This window comes from Cygnus atratus, chromosome 15, assembly GCF_013377495.2.
Source record: "Cygnus atratus isolate AKBS03 ecotype Queensland, Australia chromosome 15, CAtr_DNAZoo_HiC_assembly, whole genome shotgun sequence".
Classification (NCBI taxonomy): Eukaryota; Metazoa; Chordata; class Aves; order Anseriformes; family Anatidae; genus Cygnus; species Cygnus atratus.
The window spans coordinates 8,872,841-8,887,589 of NC_066376.1; the positions used below are offsets into that span (position 1 = coordinate 8,872,841).

At 49.2% G+C, this 14,749-nt stretch overlaps 1 protein-coding gene across 1 annotated transcript in view; it reads left to right on the plus strand.

The window, feature by feature from the left end:
• The first annotated feature begins 11,464 nt into the window (after window positions 1-11,464).
• SYT17 (synaptotagmin 17) overlaps window positions 11,465-14,749 on the plus strand; it is a 35,651-nt gene continuing 32,366 nt past the window's right edge. Inside the window, exons 1-2 of the mRNA XM_035548968.1 lie at window positions 11,465-11,479; window positions 14,165-14,182. Of these exons, the coding sequence (XP_035404861.1) occupies window positions 11,465-11,479; window positions 14,165-14,182 (33 nt within the window). The remainder of the gene's footprint in view (window positions 11,480-14,164; window positions 14,183-14,749) is intronic.

Genomic DNA, 14,749 nt, shown 5'->3' on the forward strand with positions numbered 1-14,749 from the left:
CATCAGAGAAACATAGGCATTTTCTTTCATGATAAATCTGTTGTTAACCAAAAATTAACTGGCCTAAGGACTTGCATGCTTGGTGTTTAAAGAAAAGCCTGTTTGCATCCAACTCATTGGATAAATTGTTTAAAATCCTTCCACCCCTGTGCAAATACCTCCCTTGTAATGCAGCCAAGGTCAGTAGTGAATTGCTGATTAAGTACTGCTAATGCAAGTTAAAGCTGCCTGGAGGGGAAAGGACTCTTATGCATGCATCCAGTTTTCATAAGGCTTTTTTCATCCCATTTTTCAAAGAGTTCAGGCAGGAGAAACATGCTTTTCTAGGCTGTTTTATTTCCTGTCACCTCTTTAAATGTCTGCCTCTTGAGTCTTCCTGAGGTAAGTGAAGTTCTGACTGATGCTAATTAACTTGAGGAGCTGGCAGCAGAGCAGCCAGCCACATTTTTGTTGTGCTGATAGTGCGGGGAAGCTGCCATCAACATAAGGGCAAGGAGCCTGCACCCCTCTAGGCTTGTGGATTCAGCTTCTGCGCTTGCTGATGCTCTCCTTGAGGGGTCTGAGTAGCTCACAACCCCAAAATCAGCAGGACATGGAGGGCTGGCACAGAGCTTCCTCTACATTGTATTGCCATCTTGGATTTCTCAACCTGATGGTATGCCTAGTTAAGAGACTACCTATGCTTTTGTGTGTGTGCCTACAGTGTCCTATTTTAAATCCATACCCAAGAATTGGCATATTTGCAGCTGCTTTACAAGAGACTCAGAGCATTGTACTATGAAATCAGCAATAGAGCTGTAGATAACATATGCTCTGTATCTGCACGACAGTCTGTTAGTGTTCAAATAATGATTTACATGCAGAACTCTTAAAGGTTGTTACAAACGCATATGCATCAAATGTCACTGCGTACCAGTTTTCTGTGTTAAGGAAGCCTTTTTTTTTTTTTTTTTTTTTTCCCTTTAAAGGATAGCAGTACTGATTCAGAGGTTTGGAAAATTTCTGTGTACTCAAGTTACAGGTCTGCATTTCTTGAAACCCCTGGGATTTTTTTCTTTTTTTTTCCCTAAAACCGGGACCAAAGCTGCATAAAGAATAAGCAGTTCTCTGGCTTGGACTGGGTTTAATAATGGCTTGCTGCTGTTTTCATGATACTTGTGGTCTTCTATAGATGTCTATCCCTGCCACAAAGCGTTTCCTCAATAATCTGGGCAGGAAAAAATGATGGGAGGTAAGGAATCAAGATGACAGAAGTGACAGGGATTATGTTGTGAAGGTTACTAGCTATCAAATTAAGGAAGAAAAATTCCTCTTGTGATAGATTCCTAGAGGAGAAAATGGCAGAGTTCTGTGACAAGTCTCTGTACTGATACAAACCCGCTGGCTGAAGACACGGAGAAAGAACAGCAAAACGTGACAGGATGGGCCATTTTTCCACTTCTATTTTAGTCCGCTGCTTTCCAGTTTCAAGTCGGGGAGAAGAGAAACTTAGAGCTGAAATCGCTGGCAACCCAGCCGGCTTACCAGCCGTGCTGCAAGGCGAGGGAGAAGGCAACTCCCAGCTCTGGGTTCCCGTGTTTTACCCTGCAGAACGAAGATACTGAAGCACAATACCACTATCGAGGGAGGGAGTCCTTGGGAACTGTTTGCTAATCTGTCTCCTCTCTATCCCACGTTATCATCTGGGATAATGTTTTTTTTAGAGGAAAAGCACCTGTTGAAATTTAGGCCTTTCAGGTATTTTTATACATGCTGAAAACTGCTCTGGAGTTTGCTCATTCCTGCCGGCAAGGCATAGGTAACTGCTTCGTTTCCTGTGCAAGTGGAGTGCTGGAGCAGCAGCTACGGAGGAAATGAGTCATTCCTCTATTTCTGTTGCAAAAGACTTCTCTGCGCTGTACGATACATTTAGGAATATATTCTTAAGGCTTCTTGCAAGTTCACCCCCTAGGACCACGTTCAGGGGTTTAAGCACCAGCATATTAACAGGCATGTTACAGACTTCCACTGGGTATTAAATAGGTTGTGCAGGCTTGGCTTCTCCAGGGAGGCGTTTCCCAGGGTGTTCCTTGTGCAGTTAGTTTGTGCAGCTCAGCACCGCTCCATCCACAGGCAGATGGGCTGCTGCCGAAGGGGTGGCTGGAGGGGGCTGTTTCGGTAGCGTGGCTTCAGAGCACCTTATTTTGTCTTAAACCATTGAAGGCTTGTTTAAGTGCAATTGAAAAAGGAGAAACTTGCTAGTCATAAGGATTCTGGATCATGGGCACTTCTCCAAAAAGTATTTCTGTGCAGAGCCTGGAAGTGTTTTCCCAGAAGCTATCTGAGCTCACCAACCATCCAGACCCTACCAAAACTAACAAAATCTCCTGAAAAAAAAAAAAAAAGGATTGGTTGGGGGGAAAGAAGAGCACATCAGTAGACTGTCAAACCATAAACCCATGTCTGTACTTTTATTTCAGTGTGGTATTTTCCAGAGATCTGCAACCACACATTAAACTGTCTCTTGGTAGGGTGACTGGTTTAAGAGGCATGGTGCGTGTGAGGCAGAGCAAGATCTCCTCTGTGTGCTGTCTCACTGTTGCTGCGGTAGGTAGGTGACTAAAGCAGATTGGCACTTTGTTGTACCTTCTGCCTGGAAAAGGCAGTGGTTCTTGGTAGGAATTTGTCAAATTGCATCCAGTTCCAGTTGGTTTTCAAATCTTGCAGGAGTTTAGCTTGTTCAGGAACAAAGCAAGTCTTAGACAAAGCTTTTGTGTCTGCCAAAGGATGATGTTGAGGTTCTTCTAACAGTCTGCTTCTCTCTTTGCTCCTTGAGTGGCTGCCTGACCTGAAGTGCCGAGTCTTCAGGATTTTCTGCATGCTTTTACCTGGCTGAGAGTGCCAATTACAACAGCAGCAGTAACGCCATGAGGGCAGAGCAACTGCCCGTGGTGTTTACCCCTCATGTTTTACAGGTGCTCCTTGAAATGTTCATGCTTTCAGTATAAAGAGATGGTGGGCATCAGAGGGAGGGAGGCTGGTCACAAAACACCCTGACTGGTGTGGTCTATGCCTTGCAAACACTACAAAGTCTCCAAGAGACCAACACATTGCTCCGGGCGAGGTCTGCCGGCTCACACTGCAGCCTGTGCTCACCTGAAAGCCGCAGAGACGACGCAGGCCTCCAGAGCTTGTGTGAGTAACAGCACTTTAAATTTTCCTCTTGAAATAGTTCTCATTATCCACAATGTTTACAGGGGCATATGGGGCACATAATTAGCTTTCAATGCTCAAATAATTCTTCAAGGAAGATTGTTATAGACTTCCAAAACGATCTCTTTGTTTAGTGGCAATTAAGAGCTAATTATAATGAGATGCTGTGGGATGAAATTAGTATCCAACTTAGAGTGACAACAGAAATATCCATGTAGATAAGCTAGAGGGGAGATGGTGGGATAAAGGGGAAGGCAGGGGCAGCAGCAGCTTTGCTGCAAGGAGGAGGCAGGTGCATCACTTTGGAGCAAGCTGCAACTAACCCAACTGTCACCAGAAGAGTCTGCCCTCTCCAGGAAAAGTGGCAGCACTTCTGAGAGCTGCCTGTGATTTGCACGAACTTTTTCAGCCAAAGCTGTCAAGGTTTGTCACTTTTGTAGAAGACTGTGGTCTGAGCTCTGCTCCCCGCCCTCTGAAATGTCACCTGGTGAAAGCATTGTTCCCCCAGCTCTGCCACCTGCTGCCTGAGGAAGGGCCGCTTCAGTGGCAAAGTTCACCTTTTTGGTCGATAATAACCCTTATAACAAGACTTTCATATCTAAGGGCTCTAGGAGCCCAGCAGTTTGAGTATCTGTTGTTAGACCATCACTGGAACAGCTACTGGTGCATAGTATCTACAAGTGCACTGGTATTTTATTTGAATAAAAATTCTTGCTCTCAGTGGTTGGCAAACACAGCCGCCCTCGACATTCTCCTGTTCTGCTCCCTGGTCCCCTCATAAACAAGTGAGTGACAGCACACACACAGACAGTGCGATGTTGTGCTGGAAGCATGCGAGTGGCACAGAAAATTAATTTTGGGTGGGTAGCACAGTGCTCTGATTGAATACAGTAGCACAAGTGATTTGCTGTCCTGGCTGCCCTGTCATGCCTTTGCTCCTCGAGAGTGACTGGAGCTGGTTTTCAGCAGTTTTTCCCCTCTGTGATGGGTCAGGACTTGTGGAGGAGGCAGGCCCTTGCAGAGAAGGGAGCAGAAAATAACTCCCTTCTCCCTCCCGCACAGTATTTTCATAACCTTTTAATGGCATCCTGGAGGAACAGAGACAAGATGGTGACTGCGCTCTGCCTACAGCCGCTCCATTTCTTCCAGCAGGGGAGGAGGTCAGGATGAGATAGGATTAATTTTTTTTCCCTTCTTGGAAATTGATTTGTTCTGCTACTTAGGTCCCCAGTTCAACACTGTAGAAGAGATGCTGCAGGGAGGGAGACAAGCAAGCGTTGTGCCCTAGGGCTACTATGATACGTGGCTTCCATAAAGTGCCCTTCTGAGGGCAGTGAGGCATGCAGTCAGTCACCCTTGATGGCAGGTGATAGTGTTTGAAATACTGGCACGGCAGGATGGGATGGTAGATGGGGCTCAGCCCACACCTGGAAGGAGCCAGGACGGTCCCTCAGCATCAGACATCTTTCCCAGCAGCATCCCTTCATCAGCTGTGAGCTGTGGGGTCCCAAATGGGAGGAGGAACATGGTGTGCTGCTGCCTATGTAATGCAGGGCCAAAACCAAGATCAAAAGTGCTACTGTCTAATCTTTAAAACAGGTGTCTGCAGCCAGACACCCAGCAGCAAGGACAGACTTTATGACCTGGGTTTTAGCAGACTGTTGCATATGATGTTGGCTCAGTCTGTGATGAAGACAGGTTTCCTTTCAAAGTATGCGTCTGAATCTGGACTGCAGTGAGCACAGCGTGTTCCTCTGCGTGGTGATTTTGGTTTCCATTTATGTCCAGAGAAGAGATTCCTTGTGAGAAGGAAATTTTAGTTCAGAAGGGGCTTGTTTTTTTTCTGCTGGTTCCTTGTAGCTGGATTGAAGCTTCCCTCATCAGCTGAGCTATGTTCTAGCAAAAACACTGCAGGGAAACTCCTAGGAAGGAGGTATAAGGAGAAAGAATTGAACAACAGAAAAAGATGGATGAAACCAAGGTCCCTCTAAGCCAGAAATATTCAGTAATTCCATGTATTTCTTAGCCACAGTATTGCAGTGCTTTAGAATACAAATTACCTCTTTAACCCACCAAGTTAAGGTCTACTGTGTGATACTGTATTTGCACATCTGCTTAATGAGATGGGAAAACCAGATGTAACAGTCTCTGCTGGTGTGACAGGATGATTGTAAAAGGAGCCTTTTGCAATAAAAACAGTCCTGCTCTTTTGAACCTGTTGAATTGTGAAGAAGACACAGGCATGTTTTTGCAAATGATGATTTGGTATTTGCAACTAAATGATCCTAAACTCATCTCTATAGCTCTTCCTTCGCGGCTCAGAAGCTGGTTTCATTGCTGTTGATTTTGTTTTTTTCCTAAGCCCTTAAGCAATCTCTTTTCTTCTGTTTTGGTCATTTGCTTCATAACTTAAAAGCTTTTCTCTTAGCAGCCGTATTTAAATGTTACTGGATAATTTTTGCTACATTTTACAGCTGTACAGCCCTGGGGCTCAGTTAAAAAGCTCTGCTGATTCAGTTGAAGAAACTGCATTTGACCACATCTGTTTCTGTGCTAACTTGCATCTCTAGGCCACTGTTGGAAAGGGGAAAGCTGTAGATGCCAATTCCTCCCCCTCCTCTTTTAGGTTTGTTACGGTTTTTAGTGTTCATGTGATTAGGAAAGAAATATTTTAAGATGCGACTTATTAGTGTGAATCAAATAGGAAGAGTCACAGCACAGTTATATGAAAGAACTTGCAGAGGATTAAACTGTTCTTCTAGAATAAGTCCTCTGTGAGTTTTTAGTGCAGCCCAAACTCTCAGCATTCATCTTACAATTTTATCTTTGAGTCCCAGAGAGATGACCTTGAGTGCATGAGAGACCGAGTTTGCCTTATTCTATAAAATTACACATCCTGGCTGTTGTAGAAGATACTCTCTCGCTTTTAAGACACAAGTATCTTTCTCTCTAAAGGTGTACAACTCTGGGGCCTCGGTTCAGCTCTTTGCTCAGCCCTGCTCACCGGCACTGTGCTGTGTCCCCTGGGGCTGGGAGCCCAGCTCTGCAGCTCCCTTGGGCTGGCAGCATGTCCCTTGTGCTGCCAGCAAGCGGGGACACTGCTCCTCTGCTTCAGAAAGGCCAGTGGTGCTTGCTTCTCAGTCATTGTATTAAAACAAACACTAAGTAGAATTTTTCTATAAAAATAGATCTCACTTCCTTAGGAATTTGCTTCAGTGAGGACTGTGAGATATTCTCTCTCTAATGATTTATATTACAAAAATAGCTCTGTCCTGTGTCTGCAAACAGTTAGAAATGGGAGCTTGGAAAAGAAATCTAGCAGCTAACTCTGCAGCTATACAGCTTGAATAAACCAATCGTAAACAAAATGGATTGTAAAAGCAACTGTAAAACTGAACTTCCTTTAAATACAGCATTCTCTCCTCGGAAGTCTGAAAATACCCCGGGCTTTTTTCATACTCCGTATCCAAGCGTTTTTGGCCTAAACGCAGGGAGCGAGTTCCAAGCAGAAGAGCCTGGCAGCGCTTTGCCTTCTCAATGGGACGCTTGCACTGCCGTGGCTGCACCGAGGCAGCAGGCTGGCCAGGCCGTGACGGTCCTGTCCTTACTGCAAAATCAGGTGGGTGAAAGAAAGTGGCCTTAAATTCATATTTACACTTGTGACTTAGCAGGTATGTTTGCCTTCAGCACTGCTGGCTGGCACACTTGGTTCGGGCCTAGTGACTACTGCAGGAGCCAAAAGCCACCGAGGGCCGCGCTCTGAGGGGACCAGGCTGCGGTCAGCACGTTGTGACCGAACGCAACTTAACCCAGTGGTGACGGGTTTCTTTTGAGCCAGAGATTGTATCCGAGGGCTTCATAAAATAATATGTGGTGCCTGCTTCCTCAGAGGCTGCGTGCCCTTTGGCTGTGTTTTTTTATCAGTGTTTACTATAGAAATAGCTTGAGGAGATTATGCTGCGTCATTCGGTTCCCTGCCAAATGTATGTTAAAGACACACTAGAAAATGTGTGAGTGCAAGACAGTAGCTGTAACTTCTGTGGCATGAGCTAGGACATTGTAAATTATGTGAGGCAAGGAAGATTTGAGGATTTTAGATCAAATTTACCCACTTTGTCTGGAGACTTAAGAAAAGAGAAAAATGTGCTTTTACCGGTATTGCCAATTAGGGAGCTGCCAGGTGGCTGGTTAATAACCCAGCTGTGCCGCAGAACATGCAGAATCAGCAGAGGCTGTTAGTGGGGGAAGGCAGAGGAGTGCTTTGAGGGCACAGCAGCAGGAAGAGCACAAGCTGCAAGAGATGTGACAGGAGAAAGATCCTGGGGCAGGTAGTGCCAAGCCAGAAGGGGCTAAGAGCTTAGGAACATCGCACAAAAGGAGGAGGGGAGTGTGATGAAATACAAATAAAAGTTTAGGCTTGCAGTCAGTGGGCTTTAACAGGGCAGGCAGGTCCAGTCTCTGCTGGGACACAGCTGGGGGCAGAGGTAGGTGAGCAGAGCTTGCTGCTTTCTACCTTGGCAGCTAGAGCAGATCTGCTTTTCAGAGCCTGGCTTGCACTCCCCAGTAGAGGTACTTGCCCACTTTTGTTCCCCGCTGTGTGCCACTTCACTGCTTGATGTCTGCATCAATCCCTGCCATGCCACGAGCAGTGCTCTCTGTCTCTGCTGGGTGCAGGTCGCAGAGGACAGTCCTGCAGCTGGTGGTCCAGAGCTTTGGGAATGAAATCTCATGGACTTGCCTGATCAGGGTACAAACACCAAGGCAGAAAAAAGGCCTCAAAAACCACAGAGGGAAGCTGCGCTTCCATGAAACCAACAAGGAGACAAGCGTGTTGCTAAAGGAGGCTCTGGAAGCGTGAATCTCAGATGCCTTTAGAGGGATGATGCTGTGGGGGGACAAAGCTAATCCTGCAATCAAAGGAGCATCTAGACTTTTGTGGGCTGCCAACAGCAGCGGGGAAGCACCAGCTACCATGGCTTGCCATTTATAAAAACTTCTGGAGATGAGGGTCTTATTTTTAGGCAGAGTGGTAGCTGGCTATTCCAGCAGGCTCAAGCAATGACGATAAGGACCTGGCATATGAACAGCAGAGTAAGACATCTCATCTTATCTTGCACCGCCACTTTTCTCCTCACTTTCCCTGTTGCAGCAGAAAGCGGTGCCAATTGCTTTAGGAGGATTCAAATGAAAATCCTTAGAAGTAGCCCTCAGACTTCTTTCCTTTCCTTCCTTTCTCTGCTTTTTCCAAGTGATGCTCTTCTCTGTTAACTTAGAGGCATGAAGTAGCTGAAAGTCTTTGACTAGTGCTGGCAGGACACATGCAGACATGGCTCTCTGAATACTGCTAGTCCTGATTTTGGTTTGCCTGAGAAGCTGCTGAACTTATTTCCTATGCTGGAGGTAGATTTTGCTACTTGCTGGGCTGGTTGTAGTGATTCAAGTGCATCCTCTGGATGTAGCTGATGCTATTCCCATTGTGTATTAATACAAGTAAGAAGAGAAATCTATCATAAAAAAAAATATCTGTGAAAACGGTGTTAATTACATTGTTTTCTGTGTTGAAATCTTGCATTTGTAAGCCTCACCATCTGCATTGCAGCCACTGCATGTGGGAAGCATGGAATGTGTCTTATCAGACACAGAGTGTGCACAGCAAAGGACATCCAAAGGTTATGTTGTCATCATGTCAAATGGGTCTGTTTATTCTGAATGCTGTAGAAGCAGAGCTTAATCAGAGCATCAGCCATATGCAGATTTGAAATTAGATTTTACAATAACCACCTGTCTGCTGTTCTGAATCCATCAGATTCTTTGGGTTAGAGCAGTGTTTGACTATTGAATATATTTGCTGAGAGAATGTAATCTAAAAGCCTTCATGCGACAGTGTAAAAGGCACCTAAATGCATGTATATGTATGAGCGTGCAGTGGAGGCACATCTATCTTGCAGCTTTGTACTCCAGTCTGCTACTAAAGCACGTGAATTCATTCCCCATAACAATCAATAGCATTAGTGAAACCTCATGTAAACTTCATTCTTTTGCTCTCCTTTTTGGGTTCATGCTTTTACATGTGAGCCAGAGGGCCCATTGCCTCAGGAGGAAGAAGAGCACTGATCCTGTGGACATACCAGATACACCACAGCGAGCTCCGGTTTGTGAGGGAGGATGGCCACGGCATTGGGTCTTCCTCTCTCCTTTACATTGTCAAAGGAGTAAGTACAAACGTGTGCGTGTTTGTATAGCGAAGTGTGTCATAGTTTTTGTGACTCACAGCATTATGGCTTTAAAGAGTCAAAAAAAAATCTGTCTTAAAAGTTTAAACCTCTCTCTACTACGTTGTAACATGAAAAAAAATCCATGTGTTCACTTATTGCAAGCTGCATTAAGGCGGTGGTGAGTCAAGATGAAAAGAGCAGTGATATTCAAAGTAAAGACTGACATTTTAAACACTGGCACTTGGAAAGAGGCTGTGGAATGACAAAGAATCCAAGAGTGCAAATTGACAAACAGCTTGTACCACAGTTTAATCATATGCTCAAAACTGCCTGAAACAAAGTATTACAGTTTTTGTCTTGCTTATCTCCACTGTGGTAGTTCTTCTACAGCAGTAGCTGCTCTCCCTGGGGAAAAAGAGAATTTATGCTTTTAACTGGGAGTAAGGCCCTTCCCACCCTTCCCACGGAAGTCAATGGGAGTTTTTCATTGAATTCAGTGAGAGCTTAAACGTTAAATGAGATCAGTGGGGTGAGAGCCTTCCAAGTCCCCCAGACCAGCTTGCTGCCACAAGGAGCAGTAGCAACTCGTGTTTTTAGGCTGGCCAGCATTCCAAACTGCAATGCATCGGAGCATTGGGCAGCAGGGACGTGGCTCCCAAATGCTTGGCCAGGCTGGGCTGCAAACCTCTGGCCTCGCTGCATCTGTGCTTTGCTCAGAGTGGCATGCTCGAGGCTGGCCACCAAAGTCCCCTTCGCCTTTCATCAGTGCTGCACAAGCCAGGCCCTTTCCGCATCCCATGGTGAACATGTTGGGCACAAGAGGGATTTTCTTCTCCTCTCAACGCACACCTTTGCTCAAGGAAGGAAAGCAGGAAATTGCATTGCAATTTCTCATGCAAGGTGCCCGTAGTTCTGGTCCTCTCCAAAGCTTGGGGCCAGGATCTGTCAGAAAATCTCCATCTGGGAGGCCATTTCCCATTGAAGGTATGTATTTGTGTGCTGGCAGCAGGATGGCTACGAGCCCCTGCCTGGTGGGCAGTCGTACATCTCCCCAAGGAGCGGCACATGGACACGGGAACTCTACTCCAACAGCACGAGCATTGGCTTTGTGCAGAGTTTTGCAGAAACCCACGGGCTGGGGAGGTGCCAGCCACAGAATTTCCTCTGAGGCTGTGGGCAGGAGCCTTCGTTTAGGGCGGCATGTAGGGAAGCTGTAATTTGTGTGCTGCCAAGGCGGTGCTCAAGAGGAACAGCCCCAAATCTCCACCTTTCCTGAGATTTCATTTTGGGGAGATTGACCTCAAAATGGGCCACTTGCCTAACTGAGCTCCCTTTAAATGCTACCCAGGCCCAGCCACCCACTCGGTGGGGTTTGCCCGAGAGGTCCCATCACTGGGCTGCATCCCATGCCCCCACCTCAGCCCGGGGACTGACCCCTCAGCAGGTGGGCACGAAGCCAAGCAGCGATGCTCAGCAGGGACTGTGGGCACCTTCCTCCAGCTCCTCCTCACCCGGGGAGACGCGAGCGTACGTGCTATAACTCCGTGCACTCAACCTCCTGCCACAACCGCGTCCCTGTCACAGCTCAGGTGCGTTTAGGGCATCTCCTCTTACCGTCAGCTCTTCGGGGGAAAGCACAGGCGCAACAACCGCGTTACCCAACGCGGCCACGCCAGCTCCACACTTACATCCCTGGGCTTCTCCCGAGCATCCCCCCGGGGTCCGAGGAGGGCTTCCCAGCCCTGAATTTCCACGCCGGGCCCTCTGGAGGTCAGTGTTTGCCCGTGCTGCGGCGGACCTGTTGCACCGCGCCGAGCCGTGCCGAGCCGTGCCGGGTGGCCGCCCGCCAGCTCCCCCCACCCCCGGAGCACGAAGCCCCCTCGCATTTTCCCGACGAGCCGGGGATGGGGGGACCTCGGTGGCGGCTCTCCCCGCCCTGACGGCGCCCCCCGGCCCCGCGGTGCCTTCGTGGCCGCCCCCTCCCCGCCCGGGGCGGTGCCGTGCCGTGCCGTGCCGTGCCGGGGGGCGCAGCGCGGCGCAGCGGAGCCCCGCGGAAGATGGCGTACATCCAGGTGGGTGCGGAGCGAAGGTGCTGAGGGGAAGAATCCGGGCTGGAGGGGGTCTGGGAGGGGGCGAGGGGGGGGGTCGCCGTGCGCTGTAGGCGCCGTCTGCGGGGCTGGGGCGCTGCGCGCTTGGTGCGCGCAACTTTGGGGGAACTTCTGGGGGCTCCGGGCAAGGAGGGCGGGGGGCTGGCAGCGAGACCTCGGCTTTTCGAGGTGCTCCGGACATCGCAGACAGCCCCGCTCTGTCCGTCGGTAGGAGCGGGCTGGCTCCGGGTGCGGGAGGGCCCCCCCAAGGACTGGGTGCCTAGAGCCAAAGGGGGCTGCAGAAGCCCGCAGGCAGCCTGGGGGGTGGCGGTGCCTTTGGGAGCCCCCCCTGCCTGGGCATGGCCCGGTAGAGGCTGGGGAAGAGGGGGAAAAACGAGCGCCCCCGGCTGCGGCCAGCCCGAGCCCCCCATAAGGCTGGGCTGAATTGGGGAGGTTTTTGTAAAATCCGGAGCGATTTTGTCCCTCCGGCCTTGCAGTTTCCAGCCGCTTGTTTTTCAATCTCTGTAGCTCCGGAGGCTGCACCCCCAATTTTAAGATTAGCAGAGCGTTTCCAGCTGGATGAGACGTCCGGGCGCTGGAGCTCTGCTAGAGCCCCCCACTGCGCTGCCCCCTGCCATCCGTGGCCTTTCCCCTCCTGCCATCCCCCTGTGGAGCAGGGGTCTCAGGGAGCGCCCCAGTGGCACCCCCGGGCTGGTGCTGGCGGTGGTCGCCCCCTTGTCCCCAGGCTGTGGCATTGGGGTGGTGGGGCTGGGGGCACCCTGTTGTCCCCACACTGCTGTGCTGGGTGTCGCAGGAGGGGCACAACATGGCCATCACTGATGGAGACCCCATCCCAGCATCACTGGGGGACACTGCCGTGTGCCTCGACCCTGCTCTGAGTGCTGACTTGGAGCAGATTTCCCTCCCGTGGGTGCTGCCGGGGGTGCCAGCCCCGTGCTGCCGTCTGTCACATCCTTCTGCAAGCCTCTGCCCTTCCCCAGCGCCCACCTCCAGCTCCGCGCCACCCAGGTGGATGCATGCAGCTGCTCCTGTTTGCTTTCCTTTCATGGGTCCCTGCCCTTATACCCTGTATGGCACCACTGACTTGTTTGCCCGGTTGCGCTGTAATGCCTAGCTCTTGTTATTTCTGCCCTCCCCTCTCCTGGCAGAGATTTTGGGGTGGTCACAGAGTCACTGTTATGGTGCCTGTGGCACTCATGCTCCGTGGCTTGGTGGCACACGCCAATGTTCTCCCATAACTGGTGGCTGGTGGTGGCCGCCAGCATGGCTGTGTGACACCAGCCTGCCCTGAGTCCCCACGGGCCGCTCGGAAATGCCACCTCTTTTGCACAGCGCGTGCTACGGCGTTTGATTGCGTGGCAGGAATCCAGCAGGTTCATTTTACAGCAATTTAAATATTCTTGTTGCAGCTTTGCTAAACCACCGCCGCTTTGGCTGCGGCACCTTGGCTGCAAGTTCGCATTAATAAGGACTGATGAGCCCTTTAAACCGTTCAGGATTTCCTTAACCAGTTGGTCCACGGGTATCTAATTGCTCTTGTCACATTGCACTGCAGCATTTTCAGTCTCTAATTTCTGTTGCGAACAAGCGGCAGCCTTCGTGCCAGGTGCTGGTTTTGGAGAAGTTTGGAAGGGAGGCTTGTGCTGGAGGGCAGCCCGCGGAAGTGATCTTGGATCTGAACTCAACTTAGGCATCCTGGCTTCTTCGTATAAGCCGGCTCTTGTCCATATTGTCCCTGAGCATAGTTTTGTACACGTGGACGGGTAGGGAAGAGGGGTTTTGGTTTTGCTTCTTTTTTTTTTTTTTTTTTTAGGGCTTCCCCTTTACAGAAGGACAGCCAGGACAATTAAGAAACTCTTAGTCATTAGCAAGAGAGAAAGGTGGGAAAAGCATTTCATCAGGCACGTGAAATGCTGCTAAATCTCTGTTTATAACTGAAGCAAGGTGGGTATAATGTTGCAAGGATGGCTTCATGATTAAAACACTGGGTCGCGATAATTTCTTCCTTTGCTGTAGATTTTCTCTGTGCCTTCGGGGAAGTGGCTGCAGTGCAAGTGTTCAAGCTGGAGTGCGCGACGCAGGCTTTGAGCACTTGACTTCGGGTCTCCTCCGAGTCAAGTCGGAGGGTGAGGCTGAAGAAGCCCGGCTGCCTCGAGTGATGTGTACACAACGGAGAGGTGCTCCTAGAAATGCTGCCTCTAATGAGCTGCCCTTGAAGCTCTGTTGATAAGGGCAGGATCTGGACGAAAGCCTTTTCCACCGTGGCGTGTAACTGGAATGTTTGGATGCGGTTCACTGTTGGCTGCAATTAGAGACAGGTTATTAGGAAAAAGCAAAGTGGTCGCACGTGATAGCCCTTTAGCAAGGGAGCAATGAGCAGGATTTTCATGCTTCAGGATGGATTTGGGAGTTTCACTCCTCAGGAAGCAGAGGGAGCTTAGCGGGACAGGGCTGGAAGCAGTAGAAGCCGGTGCCTGCCCAGGAGACCTTGCCTCCGCCGAACGTTGACCATCCTGCCAGAAATTAAAGCCCATCCCAGTCTGGGGCACGCCATGGCAGAACATTTGAAGTTATTTGAGCATTGCTAACCTGTTTTTGTCTCTTTCATTTTGTTCCCCTTTGCTTCATCATGGATGTCTAAAAGGACAGTTGGAACCAATAAATGAGGTGAGTTAATCTGATGATTCACTCTCTGCTCTGTCTCCTCGCTCCATCCTGAGGGGATTGTCTCGTATTTTCTGACTCTTTACTGATGTCCTAGATATAAGTAATGCACCACATTCTGGGCTGGTAATTTTTAATTTATTTTATTTTTTTTTGCAAGGCTCGGATATTGTTTATGGAAAAACTGTTTTACTGGAGCTTGAGAGATGTTCCTGTGGAGTCTTCTCTGCAGACCTGCATTCCCAAGAGAAATCACACCCTTGGTGCAGTGTGATAGCGCCCTTGTACCAAGTACTTTTGCGGGATATCCATGGAGAAATGCTCACGCGCTTTATTTGTTCAGCTTCTAATGAACTTTCCAAGTTCCCATGCAGTTGTAAAGTGATTCCACTCTGGATGGAGACATGCTGTGCCCTCGCAGCTGTGTGTCCCCCAGGACCACAGAGCGATGCCCTTCATTGGCAGTGTCCTGGTGCCGCTCAGTAAGGCCTCTTACTGCAGAATCGGAGCTGGGATGGGTGGGAAATGGCCTTAGTTTGGGCTTTCTGCTCCGCTTGAAGCAAGCAGAGC